The sequence below is a fragment of the Pseudophryne corroboree genome, chromosome 2, assembly GCF_028390025.1.
Source record: "Pseudophryne corroboree isolate aPseCor3 chromosome 2, aPseCor3.hap2, whole genome shotgun sequence".
Taxonomy (NCBI): domain Eukaryota; kingdom Metazoa; phylum Chordata; class Amphibia; order Anura; family Myobatrachidae; genus Pseudophryne; species Pseudophryne corroboree.
The window spans coordinates 540695884-540722581 of NC_086445.1; the positions used below are offsets into that span (position 1 = coordinate 540695884).

Genomic DNA, 26698 nt, shown 5'->3' on the forward strand with positions numbered 1-26698 from the left:
GCCTGTGAACACAGTATGTCCACAGCCCAAAAGCACTTTTAAATAGTAATATACACTATCAAATGCACCATCCCTTTGTGCCCCCCCTTTATAGCACCCTGTACTTGTCAGAAGTGGAGGAGAGGACCAGCGTGTTCTCTGCAGCCTGAGGAGAGAGAGAAAATGGTGCTGAGTAGTGTGCTGGCTGCCTGAGGAAGAAGCTCTGCCCCTTAGTATCCATGACAATATTTATACTGTCGGGGGTAGGGCTGTGCCAGCGGCATCTTATGCCCCCTTTTATCCAGTTTGAGGTATTTTTCTTGCTGCCCAGGGCGCCCCCCTGCGCCCTGCAGTGCTTGTGTGTGTGGGCAGCAATGGCGCGCTGCGCTCCCGCCAGCCGCGCCGCACCTCAGCCGTCACTTACTTGATTGAAGATCATTCTTCTCATACTCACCTGTCTTCTGACTTCTGGCTCTGTGAGGGGGATGACGGCGTGCTGTGGGAATGAGCATCTAGACACGGCTAGCGTTCAGTTCCTTTCAGTAGCTAATGGTGTCCTGTCAGCCAGAAACAGAGCTATGAAACTCTGAGGAAGTTGGTTCTGCTTCTGCCTCCTCAGTCCCACGAAGCAGGTAGTCTGATGCCAGGAGATCTCCCTGAAAATAAAAAAACTAACATAAGTCTTTTCAGAGAAACTCAGTAGAGCTCCTCAGAGTGCATCCAGTCGACCTGGGCACATTTCTAAAACTGAGGTCTGGAGGAGGGGCATAGAGGGAGGAGCCAGTTCACACCCAATAAAAAGTCTTTGGAGTGCCCATGTCTCCTGCGCATCCCGTCTATACCCCATGGTCTTGATGTCGTCCCCGGCATCCTCTAGGACAGGGGTGGGGAACCTTTTTTCTATCGAGGGCCATTTGGATATTTATAAAATCCTTCGGGGGCCATACAAAAATTTTCAACTTAAAAAATGACCCTGCCCCCCAGTAGGTCCGCCCCTTAGAGTTACTGTGTGTGCGCGCCGGAGGCGCGCACGCGCCAAAAAAATGGGTGTGGCCAGTTAAAATGGGACGTGATACACATGCCCCCAATAGTGCGGTGCCAGATCCACAATTGCCCCCACAGTGCCAGGTATACAAATGCCCCTCACAGTGCCAGGTATACAGATGCCCCTCACAGTGCCAGGTATACAGATGCCCCCACAGTGCCAGGTATACAGATGCCCCCACAGTGCCAGGTATACAAATGCCCCTCACAGTGCCAGGTATACAAATACCCCCCCACAGTGCCAGGTATACAAATGCCCCTCACAGTGCCAGGTATACAAATGCCCCTCACAGTGCCAGGTATACAAATGCCCCCCACAGTGCCAGGTATACAAATACCCCCCACAGTGCCAGGTATACAGATGCCCCCACAGTGCCAGGTATACAGATGCCACCACAGTGCCAGGTATACAAATGCCCCCCACAGTGCCAGGTATACAAATACCCCCCACAGTGCCAGGTATACAAATGCCCCTCACAGAGCCAGGTATACAAATGCCCCTCACAGTGCCAGGTATACAAATGCCCCCCACAGTGCCAGGTATACAAATACCCCCCACAGTGCCAGGTATACAGATTCCCCCACAGTGCCAGGTATACAAATGCCCCCCACAGTGCCAGGTATACAAATACCCCCCACAGTGCCAGGTATACAGCCCCCACAGTGCCAGGTATACAGATTCCCCCACAGTGCCAGGTATACAAATGCCCCCTCAGTGCCAGGTATACAAATACCCCCCACAGTGCCAGGTATACAGCCCCCACAGTGCCAGGTATACAAATACCCCCCACAGGGCCAGGTATACAGCCCCCACAGTGCCAGGTATACAAATGCCCTCCCCTCTCCCCTCCGTTCTGCTTACCGTGGACGCGACGGAGGAGAGCGAGGCTGTCGGGTGAAAGCGGCGGTGTGTAGTACTTCAAATCAGCCGCCGGTTCGAGAGCCAATCAGAGCTCGCGGACCGGCAGCCGCGGCTCCTGATTGGCTGCCGGTCCGCGAGCTCTGATTGGCTCACGGACCGGCGGCTGGTTTGAAGTACTACACGCCGCTGGTCCCATTCTACAGCCGCGCTCTCCTCCGTCTCCCTGCTCTGACAGCTGAGACACGGTGCCGCCCGACTGAGCGGCAGCGTGTCTCACTGACACAACCTGGTGGGCCGGACCAAACGGCTTCGCGGGCCGTATACGGCCCGCGGGCCGGAGGTTCCCCACCCCTGCTCTAGGACGTATGAGAAATAATAATATTATGAACTGCAATAAGATTAGTAACTATGGGGCTGATAGACATTGAATGCAAGTTGGTTGTAATTGCAACCCAATTGTGTACACAGAACTAAGGACCCTGGCCCTCATTCCGAGTTGTTCGCTCAGTAAAAATCTTCGCATCGCAGCGATTTTCCGCTTAATGCGCATGCGCAATGTCCGCACTGCGACTGCACCAAGTAAATTTGCTATGCACTTAGTAATTTTACTCACGGCTTTTTCATCGTTCTGGCGATTGTAATGTGATTGACAGGAAATGGGTGTTACTGGGCGGAAACAGGCCGTTTTATGGGCGTGTGGGGAAAAACGCTACCGCTTCCGGAAAAAACGCAGGAGTGGCCGGAGAAACGGAGGAGTGTCTGGGCGAACGCTGGGAGTGTTTGATACGTCAAACCAGGAACGACAAGCACTGAACTGATCGCAGATGCCGAGTAAGTCTGAAGCTACTCAGAAACTGCTACGAGGTGTGTAATCGCAATATTGCGAATACATCGTTCGCAATTTTAAGATGCTAAGATTCACTCCCAGTAGGCGGCGGCTTAGCGTGAGCAACTCTGCTAAAATCGCCTTGCGAGCGAACAACTCGGAATGACCTCCCCTATTCACGCTCAGTAGCAGATTCTGCTAAATAGCAGAATCTGCTTCTGCATGTGATTGCATGCGCAGGGCAAGGTCACCCAGCATGCTAAGTCCTGCCCAACGCTGCATACGCAATCTAATTGCGATCGAATCACTGTCCAGGGAAATAGCGGATGCTCCCTGCATACGCAGCATGTCTGTACCGCAGCCATCTTTTTGATGTCACGCAGTCGCCCCAAAAACAGTCTACAGCCGTCTCACCGAGTAACTCTATCCTTGATTCTCTCCAATCTGGCTTTTGCCCACTTCACTCCATTGACACTGCCCTGGCCATAGTAAACAATGATTTGCTTTCGGCCAAATCCAAGGGCCACTTCTCTCTATTCATCCTCCTAGACTTCCTGTGCCTTCGACACTTTGGTTCACACTTTCCTGCTTCACACCCTTCAGACCAGTGGCCTCTCTAGCACCATCCACACCTGGGTCGCCTCTTACCTCACCAACCACTCATTCTCGGTCTCTGCCTCCACCTCCCCCATCCATCCTTCCCATTGGCGTCCCGCAGGGCTCTGTCTTTGGCCCCCCACTCTTCTCTCTGTACACCTCCCTGTGTGAACTCATCAGTTCCTTCAACTTCCAATATCACCTCTATGCTGACAACACTGAACTGTACCTCTCCTTTCCTGACCTTTGCCCTTCCTTCCTCTCTCGGGTGTTTAGTTGCCTCTCTGCCATCTCTTCCTGGATGTCCAAGTGCTCTCTGAAGCTCAGCATGGCCACAACCAAACTCATTGTCTTCCCTCCATCCAGAGTCTCCCCTCCTCCTGATCTCTCTAACACTGTTGACAACACCGCTATCTCCCCTGTTCCCCAACTCCGCTGCATGAGTATCATTCTGACTCCTCCCTCTCCCCCCCCCCCCATTCAATCTCTTGCTCAATCCTGTCAGTTCCAGCTCTGCAACATTGTTCGCATTACACCGTTGCTCTGAGGATGCTACTAAACTCATTATCCACTCATTGATCATTTCTTGGCTTGACTATTGCAACTTTCTCCTTACTGGCCTCCCCCACTCTTATCTCGCTGCCCTCCAATCTGTTCTCAACGTTGCAGCTAGACTTATCTTCTTCTCCTGCCACTGCACCTCTGCCAAACCCTGCCCTGCTTCCCTTCCCTACAGAATCCTCTTAAAACTCCTCATCGTCATATACAAGGCCCTCACCAACAGTGCTCCAAACTCATCTCCGTACATACTTTCTCCTGCCCTCTATGGTCAGCCAATGACCATCGCCTCTCCCCTACCCTGTTTATTGCATCTCACTCTCAAATCCAAGATTACTGCCATGCTGCCCCCTACAATGGAACAAGCTCCCTTGTATCAAACACTAGCCCAGCCCAAATAGCTTCAAACAGAAAACCCACCTATTCATCAAAGCATGCCCTTCCACCATATGACCATGTGACCACATAGCTTACTTTACCCTTCTGCCCCGGCCATCTTTACCGCTCTTACTTACTTCCCTCAGGGCCCCACACACTAGCTCACTCCTCATGTTATCTGTTTGTCTCCCCTTACCCTTAGATTGTAAGGTCCTAGGAGCAGGGCCTCCTCCTTTCTGTTCTCATAGCCCTCTTCCTTTGCACATCTCCTACAGCTTACACCAGCTCAGTTGCCCTGTGTCACCAACCTCCACTTGCTCATACATACCTCCCAACATGACCCTCTCCAGGAGGGACAGAATGCTCTGCTCCTGGACTTCCCTCTTAATTTATGATTGCCATCACCTGTGCTGAAACACCTTTCTTATCCATTAACCTGTTCAAAACAGGTGCCGGCAATCATAAATTAAGAGAAAAGAACAGAAGCAGAGCATTGTGTCCCTCCTGGAGAGGGTCATGTTGGGAGGTATGCTCATAGCCTTTACATCTTTTGCAGCTGCTCTTAACCTGCTAGTCGCGCCATTGCTATTGGTTACAGGTTCCAACCTACACCAAATACTCTCTTGCTCCCTAGCTGTATTGTGTACTGAGAACTGTGGTGTTGATTGTTACTTGTTTACGGCTGTGTTCTGGTTACTGTACTATTCTGTTTACCTTGTGCTGTCTTGTTGTTTGCTGTATGTACGGCGCTGCGGACCACTTTTGGCATACTATAAAGTGTACTAATAGCCCTATCCTTAGTGTAAGATACCTCTAAATTCAGGTGTATTTATGGTTTGTACAACTCTGAATAGCACACAATTACACTGACATGCCCTCTCTAAACATTGCATACATGACAACTCCCGTCACAGCCAACTTACGCCACTTCAGTGCCAAATGTAGATGCAACTGCAATGCACACGACTCTGTATTGCGGATACTTGCGTACACTTATGGACAGTGAGCAATGCAAAAACACCCAAGATATGCTCCACAAAAGTGTCTACATTCAACTTTGCATTGGCCATTAACTGACTAATACCCCTTTCACACAGAGATTCTACCTGGTAATTTGCCGGGTCAATCTGAGTCGTTTTCTGCGTGTAAGGGCCAACCCGGGTTGAAATTCCCCGGACTTTGACCCAGGAATTTCGACCTGGGTTGACCCTTTTACGCAGAAGAAATACCCGTGTTGATCCTCAAATTACCATGTAGAACTGCTTCACTCTGTAATTTGCTTCCCTGAGTGAAAGGGGGGTCAGGCTGTGTCCGGCAAAGCGACCCGGCACTGAAATGCTGGGTAAAAGCCAGGAATTTTAGACGTTTCTGTCTAAAAAGGGAATAAGTAGGTAATTGCAAGGAGTTGGGTGAAACATAGGGGGGAATTCAATTACCCGTGGGGTTTTCCCTGCAGGCTGCACTAATTAATCAACTGAATGATGGAGTGAATTTAGGGGGCAATTCAATTAGCCATGGGCTTTACTGCATGGCTTCAGCTCCTGTATAAAGTGCCTGCAGCTAATCATTTAGTTTCTCATGGTAAGTCTATGACTAGACCTGAGGCAGCGCTTAACAGAAAAAATCCGGGTCCCTTCACAAAGGGTTGCAAGCCTAAATGTTTTGAGCAAAATACGAACAAATGCCCATTCTTTTATTTGCTAGATACACACAGATTTGCAGTACACTATTGCTAGTGGCAATAATAAAGTCTTCCTGTATTAGCAATGATGCAACACGCTCTCACTCTGCGAGAAGTTAATATTTGAGGCTGCTGTACACACACACACACACACACACACACACACACACACACACACACGTATGCTATATTAACAGTCTGGTAAAAATGTAATAGAGTTTAAATGGTAGGCAAATGCCTGCAATCTCCAGTATCAACCCCAGCAACTGGCACGCAGTGTGAACTGACCTATGAGCATCATAAATGTCCTGCACTTAAATGCTGTAATGCTTGTGACAAACTTAACCACTTTGTAAAATGGTGCAAGTCTAAAAATAAGGATGAAATTAGGCAGCCATGCACAGCATGGTTCAATAGCCAACAACACACAGTCAACACCGTATAGCCAACTCTAGACACCAGACCTGTCACCGGCTTCCAACGTGAAAACGTACACCTCAAAACTGTGAAAGGTGAAAAGAGACCAAGGGTCAAATGTAATAGAGTGAGAGTTTCAAAAAGTGTGAGATTTGGTAAGGTTTTGCCGTTTTTTTTTAAAGTGGCAATCATTTACAACAGCATTACACAGGTACTGAGCTTCTGCTGCAGAATCACAGAAAGGTTCCCTATCTAAGTGATTTTTCTGTACCTGGGTATCCGAATTTTTCTTTTACAAGTTTTCTCACTATAAGGCCAAACTGGTTGTATATCAGAAAGCCTCGGTGATATATGGGATTTCCCACCAAGCACGTATGAACGAGTCTTATCGTATTTTACTGTTCGTATAAACAACTGTACGTTCCAGTCATTCGAGATGTACCCCTGATGAAGTCTTTTGTATACGACAAAACGCGTTGGTTTATCTGTATTGTGATGTTATCTCCGAACCAACTATAAGGAGAAGGAGGAGACTGTTGTCAATCACCTACAATTGTATTCAACGCTAGGAGTCATACTGCTTAAAGTATGGAATAACACATCTCCTCTGTATCAATATTGATTTTGTAGTTATTGGTGCCAATTCTCCAATTGTTGTGTATATATATATATATATATATAAGTTGCAGAACGACCCGGCACTCCCAAATCCATGTGGTATTGATCTTTGCTCACGGTGCCCTCCCTCAGGGTTTTTGACCCAGTGACATAGACGAACAGATCGGGCGGCACTCGGAGACTTAGATTCAGTAATTAAAGTGCAGTGACTTTATTGTCATCATCAGTGTCAACGTTTCGGGGTCGCAGCCCCGTCGTCAGGATAAGTGACAGTGCAATAAAACAGTGTATAAATACCTTACCACAGGGTGTCTCCTCCCGCCAACTCAGCCATCGCTGCCCGGTTTCCGGCCGCGTCGCCCGGTCCCTCCGGAAATGACACAGCGCTGGTCCGCCCAGCACACGCGCTGACGCTGTGGACAAGGTTGCCATGGTTACTTATAAACAATCTTTGTGTACTCGAAGAGGAAGAATCCCTTCCAAAAATGTGTATTATAAAACAGCATATTCTGTAACCTTATTGTTTAAAGTGCATAGTGCCAAACCAAAACTAAATGCATATAGTGAAAAAATAAAAAATATATACAAACACACGTGATGGTTACAAAATACTACAATTAGTAATAATGATAATAAAAAAACAAACATAAGGACTTCCGGTGGGCGGGGCATCCAGCATGGCCGCATCTTAGCTTTGCTCCTGAGATGAACCCTGAATACACGCTTGTTTGTTCATATTTATCTGGCTCTTGTGGACTCTGCGTCTACCCTGACAGAAAGACCATTTAAAGGGGGGTTTGGAGATCCCTATTCTGTCTCAGGAGCTTATTTATACACCGGAGTCCGGCTGCATATGACGGCGGCCTGCATGACCGCCAGGATATTTGGCACGAACAGTAGCGTGGAAGCTGGAGAGGGGCTTTAGCTAGCGTGTGCCTGCACGTATCGGATCTAAAAACCCCTGTCGTGCCTCAGCTATTTGCTTCGGAAAGCTGCGGGGACTGCTCGTCCTGCCCGATACCTGCGGGCTCATCTACATCGGACCCAAGCCCCCTGAGATCTTCGACCCGGGGAGGCCGGCGGCTGGCTGGGAGTCTCGTTGGAGGGCCGTCTGGAGAGGCTCTATTGTGCCGCTGTACTTCTGCGGCGTATCACAGGAGTGCCCCGCGAGGCCCGACCCCTGGGAGACCGTGTGGACGCATCCATCGCACAGAGCGGGGATCGCTAGGCCTCCTGTTGGGACCCCGCTGGCGGCCGGTCGGCGGGGGGGCGCGGGGTGGACTCTCGCTGACTTCGGGATCTTGCAATCTGGGGCCTTACCTGACTGGACGCCGGAGGACAGAGGCTGCAGAGGAGATCGGGCTGCTAGGGCCGCACGGGGGACGCTGCTGCCGGAGCACGCCGGGCTCCCACTTCAGGCTGCTGTGGACGGACTCTGCTATTCCACTGGCGCTCTGCTGCATTGAGGAGAGGATTGGGGCGCCAGAGAGAGTGGCTGCGACGGATGCCTCCTACGGCCTAGAGGCGGTTTCATCTTGTGGGGAGTCGGGGAAACTGGAGTGGTGGCCTTGCTGGGCTTGTCGGCCTGTTTGCCCGTCTTGTGCGGTTGGAGGTGGGCTTCGCTGCTGCATTGATTCCCTGCCTCTGATACTCGGCTCGTGGAGAGAGTCGTGAACCAGTCATTAAATAACAGGTGAGGGGGCTTGGGGGACTCGAAGCGTCCACTTTGCTGAACTGCTCTCCCTATTTGTTTGCACCTACCTGACTCTTTCCTGAACTTTGGGGCAATATTATTACATATTTCGGGGTGGATGAAGGGGGGCCTGTGGAGGGACTGAGGGATACTGCTTGGAACATTGCTGTGGATCCCAGAGCCTGCCTCTACCTCGGTTAGGGCTGCCTATACCATTTTCTGGACTTGGGGTGGGTATTATTGGGACTCTAACCTCTTGTCCTTCACATGGTGCGTTTTCAGTATCATTACTGGTTGTGTTATAGATGTTAGCTGTATGTGCCTAAAACACCTATACTATCTTCTAGTATAACTAAATCGTTCCTCACTGACCTATATTGTAGGAGTGTCTTTTTATGATAAGCTAAGACATATAATAACTTTCTGGTGCCACCTTGTGAGGGATTGTTGTGTAGTAGCTTTCTGGTGCCAACTTGTGAGGGATTGTTATATAGCAGGCACTATAGAGATAGCATAATAGTTTCCTTTTGGGGGTGTTTTTTTCGTTTTGTTTTTTGTTGTTAGCTCTATACTACTCAGAAGAAATATTTTACGATCACTCATATGACTGCTGTTAGAGCGGTAACGCCCATGGTGATTATGTGGAAATAATCACCCTTATATTCCTTAATATCACTTAACTGATAGACCTCTATTACGGTCATTGTTAGGGGTCACACGACTTTTGACTTGGCTGAGTGTTCATAGGTTCTGAAAAGAAGAGATGCTCTGATTATGTAGGGGTCAGAACTTGAAGGGGTGAGAGCCTATTAAGCCACTTGCAGCCAGCCTGACGACATTTACGATAGGTTTGGTCACTTTCTGTCAACTATAGAACACGGGGAACGACCATTGTTTTATTCCAGTAATCAGTACTGGGGTATGGACAAATACTTAGAGAAACACACTCTGACACCCCCAGCACTCACTCAGACTCTACTATGGTTAGAAACAAAAATAAATCAACGGCTTCGGCCGCTCCGTCTTCCCCTGCGAGGCAGTCAATGGGGGTTGTGACAGGGGAGCGTGGGGTGACACCTTCTCAGATGCCGATTATACCTACATCTGAGGATAATGCAAAAGTGACGATTCAACTACTGATGCCCTTATTGGACAAAAAGTTCGAGGACCTACACACTAGATTAGAGACTTCACTAGCAAAGATTGACTCGAACACCTAAAGGATAGTTTCACTAGAACAGCCCCTTAGCGATAATGAGGACTCGGTTCACGCTTTACAGGTTTCTGATGACCAAAGAGACCGCACCATCCAGACGCTGGTGGCTAAGCTAGACGAATTGGAAAACAGGGACAGGAGGAGCAACCTCCGGTTTATAGGTATCCCGGAGTCCGTACGGGGTCCTCAACTGATTGATTATATTAGTGTCCGTATCCCACAGGTGTTAGGGATTCACGTTGCAGATACTATCCCCCAGATTGAAAGGGCACATAGGCTTGGACCTGAAAGACAGGAGAGGATGGCTAGACCCAGACCTGCTATTGCCAAGTTCCTGGATTTTAGGGCCAAGGAAAAACTGTTGACAGCCTATCGCACTGCCCAATCTCTTGTTGTGGACGGACAGAAGATCTTGATATTTCAGGATTTTTCTGTCTTAGTCTCACAAAAGAGAAAGGAATTTTCAGAGGTTTGCAGGATGCTAGTGGAGCGTAATGAACGCTTCGCATTGATGTACCCGGCAAAACTGCAGATCATGGAAAACGGTCATCCGGTGTATTTTACTGATCCGAAACAGGCCAATGATCACCTATGTAGGGACCAAGCCCGGTCACCGGAGCGATTTGATGAATGATTCTTCGTTAGGAGGGTCTTGGGGGCGGTGGGTGACGGCCGCTAAGTATATCACACATTGGAGTATCTTATACGTGTGTGAGGCGGTGGTTGTCCATCAGTCCCTGGATCGTTTTGCAATCGTTGGGTGGTGATAGGATGGGCTGTGGACATGTCAAGTACTTGGCGAAGCTCACGTTAGAAGTGGCAAAGTTACTCAGATCACTAGGGCATAATTGGTCTCTTAGTTACTCACTTTGTGGCTCTTTGCCCCCTTTTCTGCTTGGTTTGTATAGCAGATAGTTAGTAGGATAATAATGATCTATACGGTTACCGGAGCCCCCCGCATGACACTGTTGGGGTCCCCAAGACAGATTGATGGGTTAAGCCCATCGTATGCTCTCAATAGAAAAATAGAGAAACACGTACTTACGATAATTCTTCTTATCCTTCAAATGCATTTCTGCAGCTCTTTAGTCTACGCTGATAGATACTTTGTGTCTTGTAATTTCCTATACCTATGTTTGTTGACATATGTTTTTGTTATGTCTAAATTCCGATGTTTAGTATGTACGTCCAATCTCATGAGACAGGTACGTCACTCAGAGTTTGCCTCGGTCCATGTCTGCTCCCACTCATTCCCATGATACACCTATGACCCCCCCTCACTGTAAACTGGTTTCTTGGAATGTTGCGGGTCTCAACACTCCGATCAAGCGAAAGAAAGTGGTAACTCATTTGCGGAGATTGAGACCAGACATTGCTCTACTGCAGGAGACCCATTGGGTGCGGGGAGAGGACTCGAACCTTAGGGCCCGTTGGATCGGGGAATGTATTACAGCCTCTTATAGAAATAAATCTCGGGGAGTAGCCATAGTTTTTCGTAGAGGTTTACGATATGACATTTTAGATAGAATGGAAGACCCAGACGGACGTTTTTTATTGATAGATGTTGACATAGACGGGACCAAATATACCTTACTCAACATATGCCCCAGACAGTTTTTTGGCTAAAATGACACAATTAGTAGCCAGACGCCACATTTACAACTTAGTTATAGCGGGTGACTTTAACTCCGTGGATGACCCCATGATTGATAAGTCTCCGACAATAAATAGGACCTTACCTCACTCTTGGTATCATATACAAGCACTCAGAACGACTCTTCAAGTTAGTGATCCATGGAGACTCTTACATGATGGTGACCACACATATACTCACCTTTCCTGGGCGCATCAGTCACTATCCAGAATTGACTTATTTTTACTGGCAAATTCTTTAATGACACAGGTAAAACAGGCTAAGATCCATGATATCTTGATTTCTGATCACGCTCCGATATCTTTGGATCTATGGCATCATGGGGTGGTGGAGACGACTCGCCTTTGGCGCTTCCCGGACTACATAGCCAAATCGGAAGATTTCAGAAACTTCCTTATGACCTCCTGGTCAAATTACCAAGATGACAATATCGAAAGCTGGGATGACATTGTCTTGTTCTGGGAGGCGTCAAAGGCGGTCATGCGAGGCCACATTATACAATATGTTGCCAGGCGTAAGAAATAATCTGCTAAACTGTATAATGATTTACAGAAATCAGTATCGCAAACCTTTAGACTATACCAATCAAATCACTCAGATTCCACTTTGGATAATTATTTACAATCCAGAAAGGCTCTTGAAGCCTTTTTGGTCGCACAGGCTAGATCCAGTTTGGATCACTCCAAGCAGATGTATTTTAAATGGGGAAACAAATCTGGCAGGTTACTGGCCCTTATGTCTAAACCGTATAAAAAATGTTCCTTTATTACAGCCATTAGAGACCCTGCTACTAACACAACCTGTATTAATACTCGAGATATACTTGATCAATTTCACAGCTACTATCCGACCTTATACCAGGATATCCCCATTTCGAAGGACCGACAGGATCACCTATTATCCTCAGCTCGGTTACCCAAATTGTCTCAGGAACAGAGAGATAGTTTAATCAGGGATATAACGGAGGAGGAGTTGAGATTTGTTATAAAGGGATTATTGCCCCATAAATCTCCTGGCCCAGATGGATTTTCTGGCATGTACTACAAGTTGTTGGAGACTGAAATTTTGTCCACGTTATTGACTTTGTTTAACAAAGTATTAAAAGATAAACCAACTTTTCCTTCTTTTACTGATGCTTACACCTCCCTTATTTTGAAACCTAATAAAGACCCTTTGTCGATGGATTCCTACAGGCCGATATCTCTCCTTAATGTCGATCTGAAATTATTAGCTAAGATTATGGCCAATAGATTACAAGTCATACTGCCGGATTTGTTGACCAGTCATCAGACTGGATTTGTTAGGGGGCGACATTCTGTAAGGGCAATAAGGATGGCCATAGCAGCAGTGGTAGCGGGAACCCAAACATCACATCCCAATAGCATGCTACTCAGTTTCGATACAAATAAAGCTTTTGACTCAGTGGTATGGCCACATCTGTTTGCGGTACTGGAAAGGAGAGGTTTTGACCCGATTTTTATTGATTTAATTAAATATTTCTATACCCAACCTAAAACATCTTTGTTAATTAATGGCGTGAGGGGAGACCACATATATATGTTTCGGGGAACACGCCAGGGCTGCCCATTATCCCCCTTACTGTTTAATCTATGTATAGACCCTCTGTTCCGTATTCTACAATCTTGGACGGAATTTAAGGGCATAAAGGTGGGTGGGGCAGAAATGAAACTGTCTGCCTTTGCGGATGACGTATTATTATATATCGATGACCCGAAAACGTCTCTGCAAAAATTTTTTGGGAAATTGGGAGAATTTGGTGAAATCTCAGGACTCACAGTTAACCTGGCTAAGTCAGTGGGTCTCTATCTGAATCCGCGGATTACCACTCCGCACTGGGGACGACAATTAGCAGTGAGGTGGGCAAGATCATACATCGACTACTTAGGTATTCGCCTCCCCAAACGGCCGGCAGAGCTATACAGATTAAACATCTCTACGGCACTAATAGATACGGCAAGGGAGCTAGAGGGCTGGGCACACTTGATGCTGTCGTATGTGGGGAGAGCGAATCTCATTAAAATGGTGACGTTTCCAAGATGGTTATATATATTACAGGCTTTACCTCTTCTTTTATCTCAAAAGGATATTGGTTCACTGAATGCCCACTTTAGAAGATTTATCTGGGGAGCTAAAAGGCCGCGCATAGGGCTGATAAAATTGCAACACCCGGTTACCAATGGAGGGATTAATTTTCCTAATATTTATATTATAATCAATCGGCGGTATTGAGATATCTACGAGACTGGTTGTCTGAAACTGACCTATATGCAAATACTTCTCTAGAACAACAGTTTTTAACTAACTGTAACTTGATGGGTCTGCTACATCTACATGATAGTGAAGTAGAAGACAATATACGTAATAACCCTTTATTATGGACTACAAAACGTCTTTGGCATATACTCCGACATAGACAAGACTTAAACTCCTATAACTCCCTTTTCTCTAACGTCCTAGTGGATGCTGGGGACTCCGAAAGGACCATGGGGAATAGCGGCTCCGCAGGAGACTGGGCACAAAGTAAAAGCTTTAGGACTAGCTGGTGTGCACTGGCTCCTCCCCCTATGACCCTCCTCCAAGCCTCAGTTGGGATTTTGTGCCCGAACGAGAAGGGTGCAATCTAGGTGGCTCTCCTGAGCTGCGTAGAGTAAAAGTTTAAATAGGTTTTTTTTATTTTCAGTGAGACCTGCTGGCAACAGGCTCACTGCATCAAGGGACTAAGGGGAGAAGAAGCGAACTCACCTGCGTGCAGAGTGGATTGGGCTTCTTAGGCTACTGGACATTAGCTCCAGAGGGACGATCACAGGCCCAGCCATGGATGGGTCCCGGAGCCGCGCCGCCGGCCCCCTTACAGAGCCAGAAGAGTGAAGAGGTCCGGAAAATCGGCGGCAGAAGACGTCCTGTCTTCAATAAGGTAGCGCACAGCACCGCAGCTGTGCGCCATTGCTCTCAGCACACTTCACACTCCGGTCACTGAGGGTGCAGGGCGCTGGGGGGGGCGCCCTGGGACGCAATGAAAATACCTTAAATGGCTAAAAATACATCACATATAGCTCCTGGGCTATATGGATGTATTTAACCCCTGCCAGTTTTCCACAAAAAAGCGGGAGAAAGGCCGCCGAAAAAGGGGCGGAGCCTATCTCCTCAGCACACAAGCGCCATTTTTTCCTCACAGCTCCGTTGGAGGAAGGCTCCCTGACTCTCCCCTGCAGTCCTGCACAACAGAAACAGGGTAAAACAAGAGAGGGGGGGCACTAAATTGGCATATTAATATATACAGCAGCTATATTAGCGAAAAACACTTATATAAGGTTATCCCTGTATATATATAGCGCTCTGGTGTGTGCTGGCAAACTCTCCCTCTGTCTCCCCAAAGGGCTAGTGGGGTCCTGTCCTCTATCAGAGCATTCCCTGTGTGTGTGCTGTGTGTCGGTACGCTGTGTCGACATGTATGAGGAGGAAAATGGTGTGGAGGCGGAGCAATTGCCTGTGTTAGTGATGTCACCCCCTAGGGAGTCGACACCTGACTGGATGGTCTTATGGAAAGAATTACGTGATAGTGTCGGCACTTTACAAAAGACTGTTGACGACATGAGACAGCCGGCAAATCAGTTAATACCTGTACAGGCGTCTCAAACACCGTCAGGGGCTATTAAACGCCCGTTACCTCAGGTCGATACAGACACTGACACGGACACTGACTCCAGTGTCGACGGTGAGGAAACAAACGTATTTTCCAGTAGGGCCACACGTTACATGATCACGGCAATGAAGGAGGTTTTGAACATTTCTGATACTACAAGTACCACAAAAAAGGGTATTATGTGGGGTGTGAAAAAACTACCCGTAGTTTTTCCTGAATCAGATGAATTAAATGAGGTGTGTGATGAAGCGTGGGTTTCCCCCGATAAGAAACTGCTAATTTCTAAAAAATTATTGGCATTATACCCTTTCCCACCAGAGGTTAGGGCGCGTTGGGAAACACCCCCTAGCGTAGATAAGGCGCTCACACGCTTATCAAAACAAGTGGCATTACCGTCCCCTGATACGGCCGCCCTCAAGGAACCAGCTGATAGGAAGCTGGAAAATATCCTTAAAAGTATATACACACATACTGGTATTATACTGCGACCAGCAATCGCCTCAGCCTGGATGGGCAGTGCTGGGGTGGCTTGGTCGGATTCCCTGACTGAAAATATTGATACCCTGGACAGGGACAATATATTATTGACTATAGAGCATTTAAAGGATGCATTTCTATATATGCGAGATGCACAGAGGGATATTTGCACTCTGGCATCAAGAGTAAGTGCGATGTCCATTTCTGCCAGAAGAGGATTATGGACGCGACAGTGGTCAGGGGATGCGGATTCCAAACGGCATATGGAAGTATTGCCGTATAAAGGGGAGGAGTTATTTGGGGTCGGTCTATCGGACCTGGTGGCCACGGCAACGGCTGGAAAATCCACCTTTTTACCCCAAGTCACCTCGCAGCAGAAAAAGATACCGTCTTTTCAGGCTCAGTCCTTTCGTCCCCATAAGGGCAAGCGGGCAAAAGGCCACTCATATCTGCCCCGGGGCAGAGGAAGGGGAAAAAGACTGCAGCAAACAGCCTCTTCCCACGAACAGAAGCCCTCCCCCGCTTCTGCCAAGTCCTCAGCATGACGCTGGGGCCTTACAAGCGGACTCAGGCACGGTGGGGGCCCGTCTCAAGAATTTCAGCACGCAGTGGGCACACTCGCAAGTGGGCCCCTGGATCCTGCAGGTAGTATCTCAGGGGTACAAATTGGAATTCGAGACGTCTCCCCCTCGCTGGTTCCTGAAGTCTGCTTTACCAACGTCTCCCCCCGACAGGGAGGCGGTATTGGAAGCCATTCACAAGCTGTATTCCCAGCAGGTGATAATCAAGGTACCCCTCCTACAACAGGGAAAGGGGTATTATTCCACGCTGTTTGTGGTACCGAAGCCGGACGGCTCGGTGAGACCCATTTTAAATCTGAAATCCTTGAACACTTACATAAAAAGGTTCAAGTTCAAGATGGAGTCACTCAGAGCAGTGATAGCGAACCTGGAAGAAGGGGACTTTATGGTGTCTCTGGACATCAAGGATGCCTACCTCCATGTCCCAATTTGCCCTTCTCACCAAGGGTACCTCAGGTTTGTGGTACAGAACTGTCACTATCAGTTTCAGACGCTGCCGTTTGGATTGTCCACGGCACCCCGAGTCTTTATCAAGGTAATGGCCGAAATGATGATTCTTCTTCGAAGAAAAGGCGTCTTAATTATCCCTTACTTGGACGATCTCCTGATAAGGGCAAGGTCCAGAGAACAGTTAGAGGTCGGAGTAGCACTATCTCAAGTAGTACTACGACAGCACGGATGGATTCTAAATATTCCAAAATCACAGCTGATTCCGACGACACATCTGCTGTTCCTAGGGATGATTCTGGACACAGTACAGAAAAAGGTGTTTCTCCCGGAGGAGAAAGCCAAGGAGTTATCCGACCTAGTCAGGAACCTCCTAAGACCAGGCCAAGTGTCAGTACATCAATGCACAAGGGTCCTGGGAAAGATGGTGGCTTCTTACGAAGCGATTCCATTCGGCAGATTCCACGCAAGAACTTTTCAGTGGGATCTGCTGGACAAATGGTCCGGATCGCATCTTCAGATGCATCAGCGGATAACCCTGTCTCCAAGGACAAGGGTGTCTCTCCTGTGGTGGTTACAGAGTGCTCATCTCCTAGAGGGCCGCAGATTCGGCATTCAGGATTGGGTCCTGGTGACCACGGATGCCAGCCTGAGAGGCTGGGGAGCAGTCACACAGGGAAGAATTTTCCAGGGCTTGTGGTCAAGCATGGAAACGTCACTTCACATAAATATCCTGGAACTAAGGGCCATTTACAATGCCCTAAGTCAGGCAAGACCTCTGCTTCAGGGTCAGCCGGTGTTGATCCAGTCGGACAACATCACGGCAGTCGCCCACGTAAACAGACAGGGCGGCACAAGAAGCAGGAGGGCAATGATGGAAGTGGCAAGGATTCTTCGCTGGGCGGAGAATCATGTGATAGCACTGATAGCAGTGTTCATTCCGGGAGTGGACAACTGGGAAGCAGACTTCCTCAGCAGACACGATCTTCACCCGGGGGAGTGGGGACTTCACCCAGAAGTCTTCCACATGATTGTGAACCGTTGGGAAAAACCAAAGGTGGACATGATGGCGTCCCGCCTCAACAAAAAAACTGGACAGATATTGCGCCAGGTCAAGGGACCCTCAGGCAATAGCTGTGGACGCTCTGGTAACACCGTGGGTGTACCAGTCAGTGTATGTGTTCCCTCCTCTTCCTCTCATACCAAAAGTACTGAGAATCATAAGAAGGAGAGGAGTAAAGACTATACTCGTGGCTCCGGATTGGCCAAGAAGGACTTGGTACCCGGAAATTCAAGAGATGCTCACGGAAGACCCGTGGCCTCTACCTCTAAGAAAGGACCTGCTCCAGCAGGGAACATGTCTGTTCCAAGACTTACTGCGGCTGCGTTTGACGGCATGGCGGTTGAACGCCGGATCCTGAAGGAAAAAGGCATTCCGGATGAAGTCATCCCTACCCTGATCAAAGCCAGGAAGGATGTAACCATACAACATTATCACCGTATTTGGCGTAAATATGTTGCGTGGTGCGAGGCCAGGAAGGCCCCTACAGAGGAATTTCAACTGGGTCGTTTCCTGCATTTCCTGCAAACAGGACTGTCTATGGGCCTCAAATTAGGGTCCATTAAGGTTCAAATTTCGGCCCTGTCAATATTCTTCCAAAAAGAACTGGCTTCTGTTCCTGAAGTTCAGACGTTTGTCAAGGGAGTACTGCATATACAGCCTCCTTTTGTGCCTCCAGTGGCACCTTGGGATCTCAATGTAGTTTTGGGATTCCTAAAATCACATTGGTTTGAACCACTCACCACTGTGGACTTAAAATATCTCACATGGAAAGTGGTAATGCTGTTAGCCCTGGCTTCAGCCAGGTGTGTCTCAGAATTGGCGGCTTTATCCTATAAAAGCCCTTACCTAATTTTTCATACGGACAGGGCAGAATTGAGGACTCGTCCTCAATTTCTTCCTAAGGTGGTTTCAGCATTTCACTTAAACCAGCCTATTGTGGTGCCTGCGGCTACTAGGGACTTGGAGGATTCCAAGTTGCTGGACGTAGTCAGGGCCCTGAAAATATATGTTTCCAGGACGGCTGGAGTCAGAAAATCTGATTCGCTGTTTATCCTGTATGCACCCAGCAAGCTGGGTGCTCCTGCTTCTAAGCAGACGATTGCTCGTTGGATTTGTAGTACAATTCAGCTTGCACATTCTGTGGCAGGCCTGCCACAGCCAAAATCTGTAAAAGCCCATTCCACACGGAAAGTGGGCTCATCTTGGGCGGCTGCCCGAGGGGTCTCGGCTTTACAACTTTGCCGAGCAGCTACTTGGTCAGGGGCAAACACGTTTGCTAAATTCTACAAATTTGATACCCTGGCTGAGGAGGACCTGGAGTTCTCTCATTCGGTGCTGCAGAGTCATCCGCACTCTCCCGCCCGTTTGGGAGCTTTGGTATAATCCCCATGGTCCTTTCGGAGTCCCCAGCATCCACTAGGACGTTAGAGAAAATAAGAATTTACTTACCGATAATTCTATTTCTCATAGTCCGTAGTGGATGCTGGGCGCCCATCCCAGGTGCGGATTGTCTGTATTACTTGTACATAGTTATTGTTACAAAAATCGGGTTATTGTTGTTGTGAGCCATCTTTTCAGAGGCTCCTTCTGTTATCATGCTGTTAACTGGGTTCAGATCACAAGTTGTACGGTGTGATTGGTGTGGCTGGTATGAGTCTTATCCGGGATTCAAAATCCTTCCTTATTGTGTACGCTCGTCCGGGCACAGTATCCTAACTGAGGCTTGGAGGAGGGTCATAGGGGGAGGAGCCAGTGCACACCAGCTAGTCCTAAAGCTTTTACTTTGTGCCCAGTCTCCTGCGGAGCCGCTATTCCCCATGGTCCTTTCGGAGTCCCCAGCATCCACTACGGACTATGAGAAATAGAATTATCGGTAAGTAAATTCTTATTTTTTCACAATTTCTTCACAATCCTGACTTTCAGGGCGGGCTGGCAGCCTCACCATATGATAGACTAAACTCAGAAGGACTACATAATGGGGGTAATTCCAAGTTGATCGCAGCAGGATTTTTGTTAGCAATTGGGCAAAACCATGTGCACTGCAGGGGAGGCAGATATAACATGTGCAGAGAGAGTTAGATTTGGGTGGGGTGTGTTCAATCTGCAATCTAATTTGCAGTGTAAAAATAAAGCAGCCAGTATTTACCTTACACAGAAACAAAATAACCCACCCAAATCTAACTCTTTCTGCACATGTTATATCTGCCTCCCCTGCAGTGCACATGGTTTTGCCTAATTGCTAAAAAAAAATCCTGCTGCTATCAACTTGGAATTACCCCCAATGTGGGATTACTTTTAGACAAGGACACTAAAGCACCTCTTTCATATACACAAGCATCGGAGAGGTTCCCGAGTTTCCAGAGATACCCTTTTGCATATATGCAGGCTAAACACTATGCTATGTCGGTGATAGGCAAATTGTCTGACAAGGACTGGAATAATTCTTTAGATGTGCTGCTAAAGTCGGATTTGACAGTAAAGGGAGCGATCTCACACCACTATACTTTCCTGAGGCAAAATATTAACCACAATCTTATTTAGTCGGGTATGAACGCTTGGGTACGCATTATCCCCTCTTTGACATGTGATGGATTGTTGAAGTCATTATGTTGGTCAAGAAAAACAATTCCGGCGATGCAATATCAGGAAATGTTTTTGAACATTTATCATAAGGCTTACTTTCTCTGACGTCCTAGTGGATGCTGGGGACTCCGTCAGGACCATGGGGAATAGCGGCTCCGCAGGAGACAGGGCACAAAATTTAAAAGTTTGACCACTAGGTGGTGTGTACTGGCTCCTCCCCCTATGACCCTCCTCCAAGCCTCAGTTAGGTTTTTGTGCCCGTCCGAGCAGGGTGCAATCTAGGTGGCTCTCATAAAGAGCTGCTTAGAGTAAAAGTTTTGATAGTTTTATTATTTTCAGTGAGTCCTGCTGGCAACAGGCTCACTGCAACGAGGGACCTAGGGGAGAAGAAGTGAACTCACCTGCGTGCAGGATGGATTTGCTTCTTAGGCTACTGGACACTAGCTCCAGAGGGACGATCACAGGTACAGCCTGGATGGGTCACCGGAGCCGCGCCGCCGACCCCCTTGCAGATGCCGAAGTAAGAAGAGGTCCAGAAACCGGCGGCTGAAGGCTTTTCAGTCTTCATGAGGTAGCGCACAGCACTGCAGCTGTGCGCCATTGCGCTCAGGCACACTTCACACCGGCGGTCACTGAGGGTGCAGGGCGCTGGGGGGGGCGCCCTGGTCAGCAATGTTAATACCTTTCTGGCTAAAAAGAATACATCACATATAGTCCATGAGGCTATATGGATGTATTTCACCCCTGCCAGGTCTCAGAAAAACCGGGAGAAGAGCCCGCCGGAATAGGGGGCGGGGCCTATCTCCTCAGCACACAGCGCCATTTTCCTACACAGCTCCGCTGCTAGGAAGGCTCCCAGGCTCTCCCCTGCACTGCACTACAGAAACAGGGTAAAAAACAGAGAGGGGGGGCATTTTTTGGCGATATTATATATATTTAAGCAGCTATAAGGAAACAACACTTATATAAGGTTGTTCCTATATAATTATAGCGCTTTGGTGTGTGCTGGCAAACTCTCCCTCTGTCTCCCCAAAGGGCTAGTGGGGTCCTGTCTTCTATCAGAGCATTCCCTGTGTGTCTGCTGTGTGTCGGTACGTGTGTGTCGACATGTATGAGGACGATGTTGGTGTGGAGGCGGAGCAATTGCCGGTAATGGTGATGTCACCCCCTAGGGAGTCGACACCGGAATGGATGGCTTTGTTTATGGAATTACGTGATAATGTCAGCACGCTGCAAAAGTCGGTTGACGACATGAGACGACCGGCAAACCAGTTAGTACCTGTACAGGCGTCTCAAACACCGTCAGGGGCTGTAAAACGCCCTTTGCCTCAGTCGGTCGACACAGACCCAGACACGGACACCGAATCTAGTGTCGACGGTGAAGAAACGAACGTATTTTCCAGTAGGGCCACACGTTATATGATCACGGCAATGAAGGAGGCTTTGCATATCTCTGATACTGCAAGTACCACAAAAAGGGGTATTATGTGGGGTCTGAAAAAACTACCTGTAGTTTTTCCTGAATCAGAGGAATTGAATGACGTGTGTGATGAAGCGTGGGTTACCCCTGATAAAAAACTGCTAATTTCAAAGAAGTTATTGGCGTTATACCCTTTCCCGCCAGAGGTTAGGGCGCGCTGGGAAACACCCCCTAGGGTGGACAAGGCGCTCACACGTTTATCCAAACAAGTGGCGTTACCGTCTCCTGATACGGCCGCCCTCAAGGATCCAGCTGATAGGAGGCTGGAAAATACTCTAAAAAGTATATACACACATACTGGTGTTATACTGCGACCAGCAATCGCCTCAGCCTGGATGTGCAGTGCTGGGGTGGCTTGGTCGGATTCCCTGACTGAAAATATTGATACCCTGGATAGGGACAGTATTTTATTGACTATAGAGCAATTAAAGGATGCATTCCTTTATATGCGAGATGCACAGAGGGATATCTGCACTCTTGCATCAAGAGTAAGTGCGATGTCCATATCTGCCAGAAGAAGTCTATGGACACGACAGTGGTCAGGCGATGCGGATTCCAAACGGCATATGGAAGTATTGCCGTATAAAGGGGAGGAATTATTTGGGGTCGGTCTATCGGATTTGGTAGCCACGGCAACAGCCGGGAAGTCCACCTTTTTACCTCAAGTCCCCTCCCAGCAGAAAAAGACGCAGGGGTAAATTTACTAAGCTCCCGATTTTGACCGAGATGCCGTTTTTTCAGCAAAGTGTCATCTCGGTAATTTACTAAACACTAATCACGGCAGAGATGAGGGCATTCGTATTTTTTTGCAAGTCCAAGTAAAAAATTACGAATGAATACACCATCGGTCAAATTACGCCTGTTTAGATATGAATCTCGGTCATTTACTATCCATTCGTAATTGTAATTGCTGCCGTGAAAATGCATTCGCGGCCGCGAAAAATTACACATCGTATTTTTTTCCTAAAAAAAAACGCGCCAGCATTTGAAAACCGTGTTTACATGTGTACTCAATTATCCATTACTCACACCTGAATGTTTGGCCCTATAAAAGTGTTCCAGGCACATTTTGAACTTCTCTCACTCTGAAATGGCGGCTGTGGTGTGTGCCAATGATTTTTGGTTTGCTGTGGGATACCTTAGACTGCTCCATGAGGCTTCCAGGAATCAGGCCCAGGTAAGTGAACATGGTCAACAGGTTGTCCAGGTACCGCGGAGGCTACGCCAGCCTCGTTTTTTTAGAGGGCGTTTAAACTTAAATGCATTGTCCGATGATAGGGTCATACAGATGTTCCGCCTAAATAGAACCAACATTTTCCACCTGTATGACCTTGTCAAACTGGGCATAGACCCTGAGACAGCACGCTCTCGCTCTGTCTCAGGCCTACACAAACTCCTGGCTGTGTTACACTTTATGGCTACTGGGAGCTTCCAGGCTGTGGCAGGCGACGTCATTGGTATCTCACAGCCCACCTTTTCCAGATATTTGAATCAGGTGAGTCTAAAAATACATAGGCGGTTATGTCTAAGTGTTGCTTCTGTAAGTACAAACAACACAGTATTGTAGAGAATACCTAACATGACACTCACCTTAGCTTGTTTAATGTCCACTCAGGTTTTGGATGTGTTGGAGCCACACATTAATGCCTCAATCTGCTTCCCTACCGAGGAGTCGGAGTGGAGTGCTGTCAGGGTAGCTTTCTATGAGCTTGCTGGCATGCCCAATGTGCTGGGGGCCATAGATTGCACACACGTTCAGCTGAGATCACCTAAGGGCCGCCAATATATATATACTAATAGGCATCTGGCACAATCAACTAATGTCCAGGTGGTCTGTGATGCAAACCTAAAAATTATGAGTGTTGTTGCAGGTTACCCTGGTGGCTGCCATGACTCCTTCATCCTCAGTCAGTCATCGCTCTTCGATAAATTTGAGGACGGACAAATGCCTGATGGCTGGCTGTTGGGTATGTTTAAAATGTTTTGTGTGTATGTCTTTTAACCACAAACTCGAGTTTTGATTAGGTGAAAGAATAATCTAACATATGTACTAATGTTGACTATATCTGTTTTTCAGGTGATGGGGGTTACGGCTGCTACTCTTGGCTCCTTACTCCATTGTCCCAACCTGATTCTCCTGCTGAACACAGTTACAATCATGCACATAAGGCTACGCGGAATGTGATAGAAAGATGTTTTGGTGTGCTGAAGTCACGGTTTCGGTGTCTGGATAAATCTGCAGGCCTTTTGTTGTATAGTCCCTCAAAGGTGACTAGAATTGTGTTCTGCTGCTGTTTTCTCCATAATCTGTGTTTAAACCAACATCTGGCACATGATGAGGGAGAAAGCAGTCAGCAAGCAGAGGAGTTAGACCCATCTGGTGACAGTGTGAGTACATATGTAGGGAGGCAGGTACGGCAAGAAGTGATCCTGCGCTATTTTTCAGGTCAGTTTTAGTAGGCTGTAATTATCCTTGACTAAACACTTTGCACTACTTTCTATTGTGTGTTTTGTAACTTACTGTTTGTTGTTTATAGTGGTGTGTACATTGTACTTAGTTTATGCAAAAAATAAATTTTCAGTCATTACCCATGAAAAACATACATACATACAGAGCAGCTTCGACAATGTTTGAGACGGACACAGGAAGTTGTGTGTTTGTCAAATACAAATTTTTATTTTGCAAATCACATTGGGGTTATTTTTTCCGCTTGTGTGTGCTGGGTGCTGTGCTTTGTGCTGGCTCACTGGCACGTGCTCTGGAGGAACGCCGAACAGGGGAGGTTACTGGCGTTTGGATAGGGGTCGTGGTCCCCGAGCTGGAGGTTACTTGGTGAGCTCCCATCAATGTAATATTGCTGCTCAAATTATTAATGCTTGCAATCAGTTGAGTGTTGGTTGCAGTGTGGCTGGCTACAATCCGGGATAAGGACTCATTCACAACCTGGTTGTGCTGAATGAGCTGAACGAGTGCCTGCTGATGGCGCTGTTGCTCATCTATGATGCGCGTTAAATGAGCAAGCATTTGGCTGTTGTCAGCCCTTATTTGCTCCATTGAGGTTGCCATTCGCCCTACTTGTACAATCAGTCTGCCCGAGTTGCGACTAATGCGCGGTAGATGATGGGGCAGACTGGCAAGGTGTTGTGTATGTGCGGTCAGGCTGGCATTGCTTTGTGCCTGTTGGCTTGTCCAACTGGCCCAAAAGTCATCTGGTATTTGGGTTGGGGGCGGAGCTTGTGCCAGTTGTGGACTGATGGAGGCTTGGGGGATATCCTGCAGCTGTATTGGCTGGCTTGGGTCAACAGGTGTAAGTTGCAGTGTGATGGTTGCCTGTTGGTCTTGTCCCTGCTGGTCCACGTCGGCCATCAAGCTGGGCTCTGTATGGGGTGGCCAACATGCAATGTTTATTAGTCAATTTGTTTAAAGGCTACTTCTACACATTACTACATTCATAATACTCCATTTGTATAGTTTTTGGCGTTGTTTTTCAAAACGTATAATGTTTTTTTTTTCCAAAAACATATATACCAACACAGGCGGCCACATAGACAGATTTGCATAATCCACACCTAACTACCTCCCCTCCACAGCATTACAGTGTTATATCACCTCCCCTGACCACGATATAGACTACTTACCTGGATAGTCCAGATGAGCGGAGCCAGTAAGCCATCTACATACTGGACAGGGGAGATGTGTGAACAATATAATGTTGTGGATGCTGTTTTTGTTTTGGAATTTTATTGGTATTTTATTTTAATGTGCACGTGTGTGGCCAAATTTTAAACAAATGTCTGTTATTTATTAAAAATGATGTTGGCGAGATCATCCACTAAGACCTTTAAAAAAAAAACATTTTCACCTTTAGCAATTGAAGACGTAACATCACATTGCTTGTTCTGGAAAACATGTAATCTCAAAACCAACTAACAACATATTAACTGTACTGTGTATATTATTGCCTATGTGTTTAATTTCTGTTTTTACTCACCAGATAACTGAGGTGATCGGGGCTCATCACTCTGCGAACTCGCCAATAGTGCCAGTGGTGGCTGGGGTGACACTGCCGAAATGCGTCGCCTGGGTGGGGATGATGGAGCCGCAGATTCCGTGCCAAGACGCCGTGTCTTACTTGGCCTCCTGGGTAAGTGGCCCGAGCCCTGTGATGGGCGCCTTACAGGAGGTCGGCTTCCAGAAGCAGAACCTATGTGAAAATATAAACATTAATATTTTGTACTTCTATGTGTTTTCAGAATATGTGACTACAGTGAAGTCTTACCTGCAATCCCAGCCTCATCCTGACTTGTCTGAGGCCTGTCTGGCCGGCTGGTCTGTGGGACTGTTGAAAAAGTGGACCAAACATTATTACCATGCTTTGTGTAAAAATTATAACTGCAAAGCCTTACTGTACTGTAACCATCTATTAGGTATTGGATAAACAAATAATTTCTGATTAAGAGCTTCAAGCTTCATTATTTTGTGTTGTATATCCAAATGTACATGATGTTGCACACAATAAATCTGTTACATTTGAGAATTATGCCTCAGATATTGCAGAGATTGACTACTTGCAAATGTTTGAAAAATGTAATATTGGAATAATTGCACCGTTTTTCAGAAGTAAATAAATCTAAAATTATTTATAAAATAAGCATACAACACAGATGTCCAAGCAATATCGCAAAAAATATTTTATTTAAAAAAAAAAAACAGCAGCCATTGCACATGTTTTAGCGCAATATTAAATTTACCAAACAGCCAATGCACGGTGAAAAAAGCAAATTCGAAACACAAACACACCTTAAGGGTGCATAGGCCTGAAATATGTGAAACACACTTTATGCATCCTTTATCCTTTAAAAATGACATTTACAACATT

General features: G+C 47.3%; 1 protein-coding gene across 1 annotated transcript; it reads right to left on the reverse strand.

The window, feature by feature from the left end:
- Nucleotides 1–24484: 24484 nt before the first annotated feature.
- Nucleotides 24485–26201, reverse strand: LOC135050944 (uncharacterized). Its single transcript, XM_063957181.1, has 3 exons — nucleotides 26099–26201; nucleotides 25811–26023; nucleotides 24485–25196 (listed from the first exon to the last, which is right to left on the reverse strand). The coding sequence occupies exon 3, from the start codon at nucleotides 25183–25185 to the stop codon at nucleotides 24517–24519; it is 669 nt and encodes a 222-aa protein (XP_063813251.1). The 5' UTR covers nucleotides 25186–25196; nucleotides 25811–26023; nucleotides 26099–26201; the 3' UTR covers nucleotides 24485–24516.
- Between the last annotated feature and the right edge of the window lie 497 nt (nucleotides 26202–26698).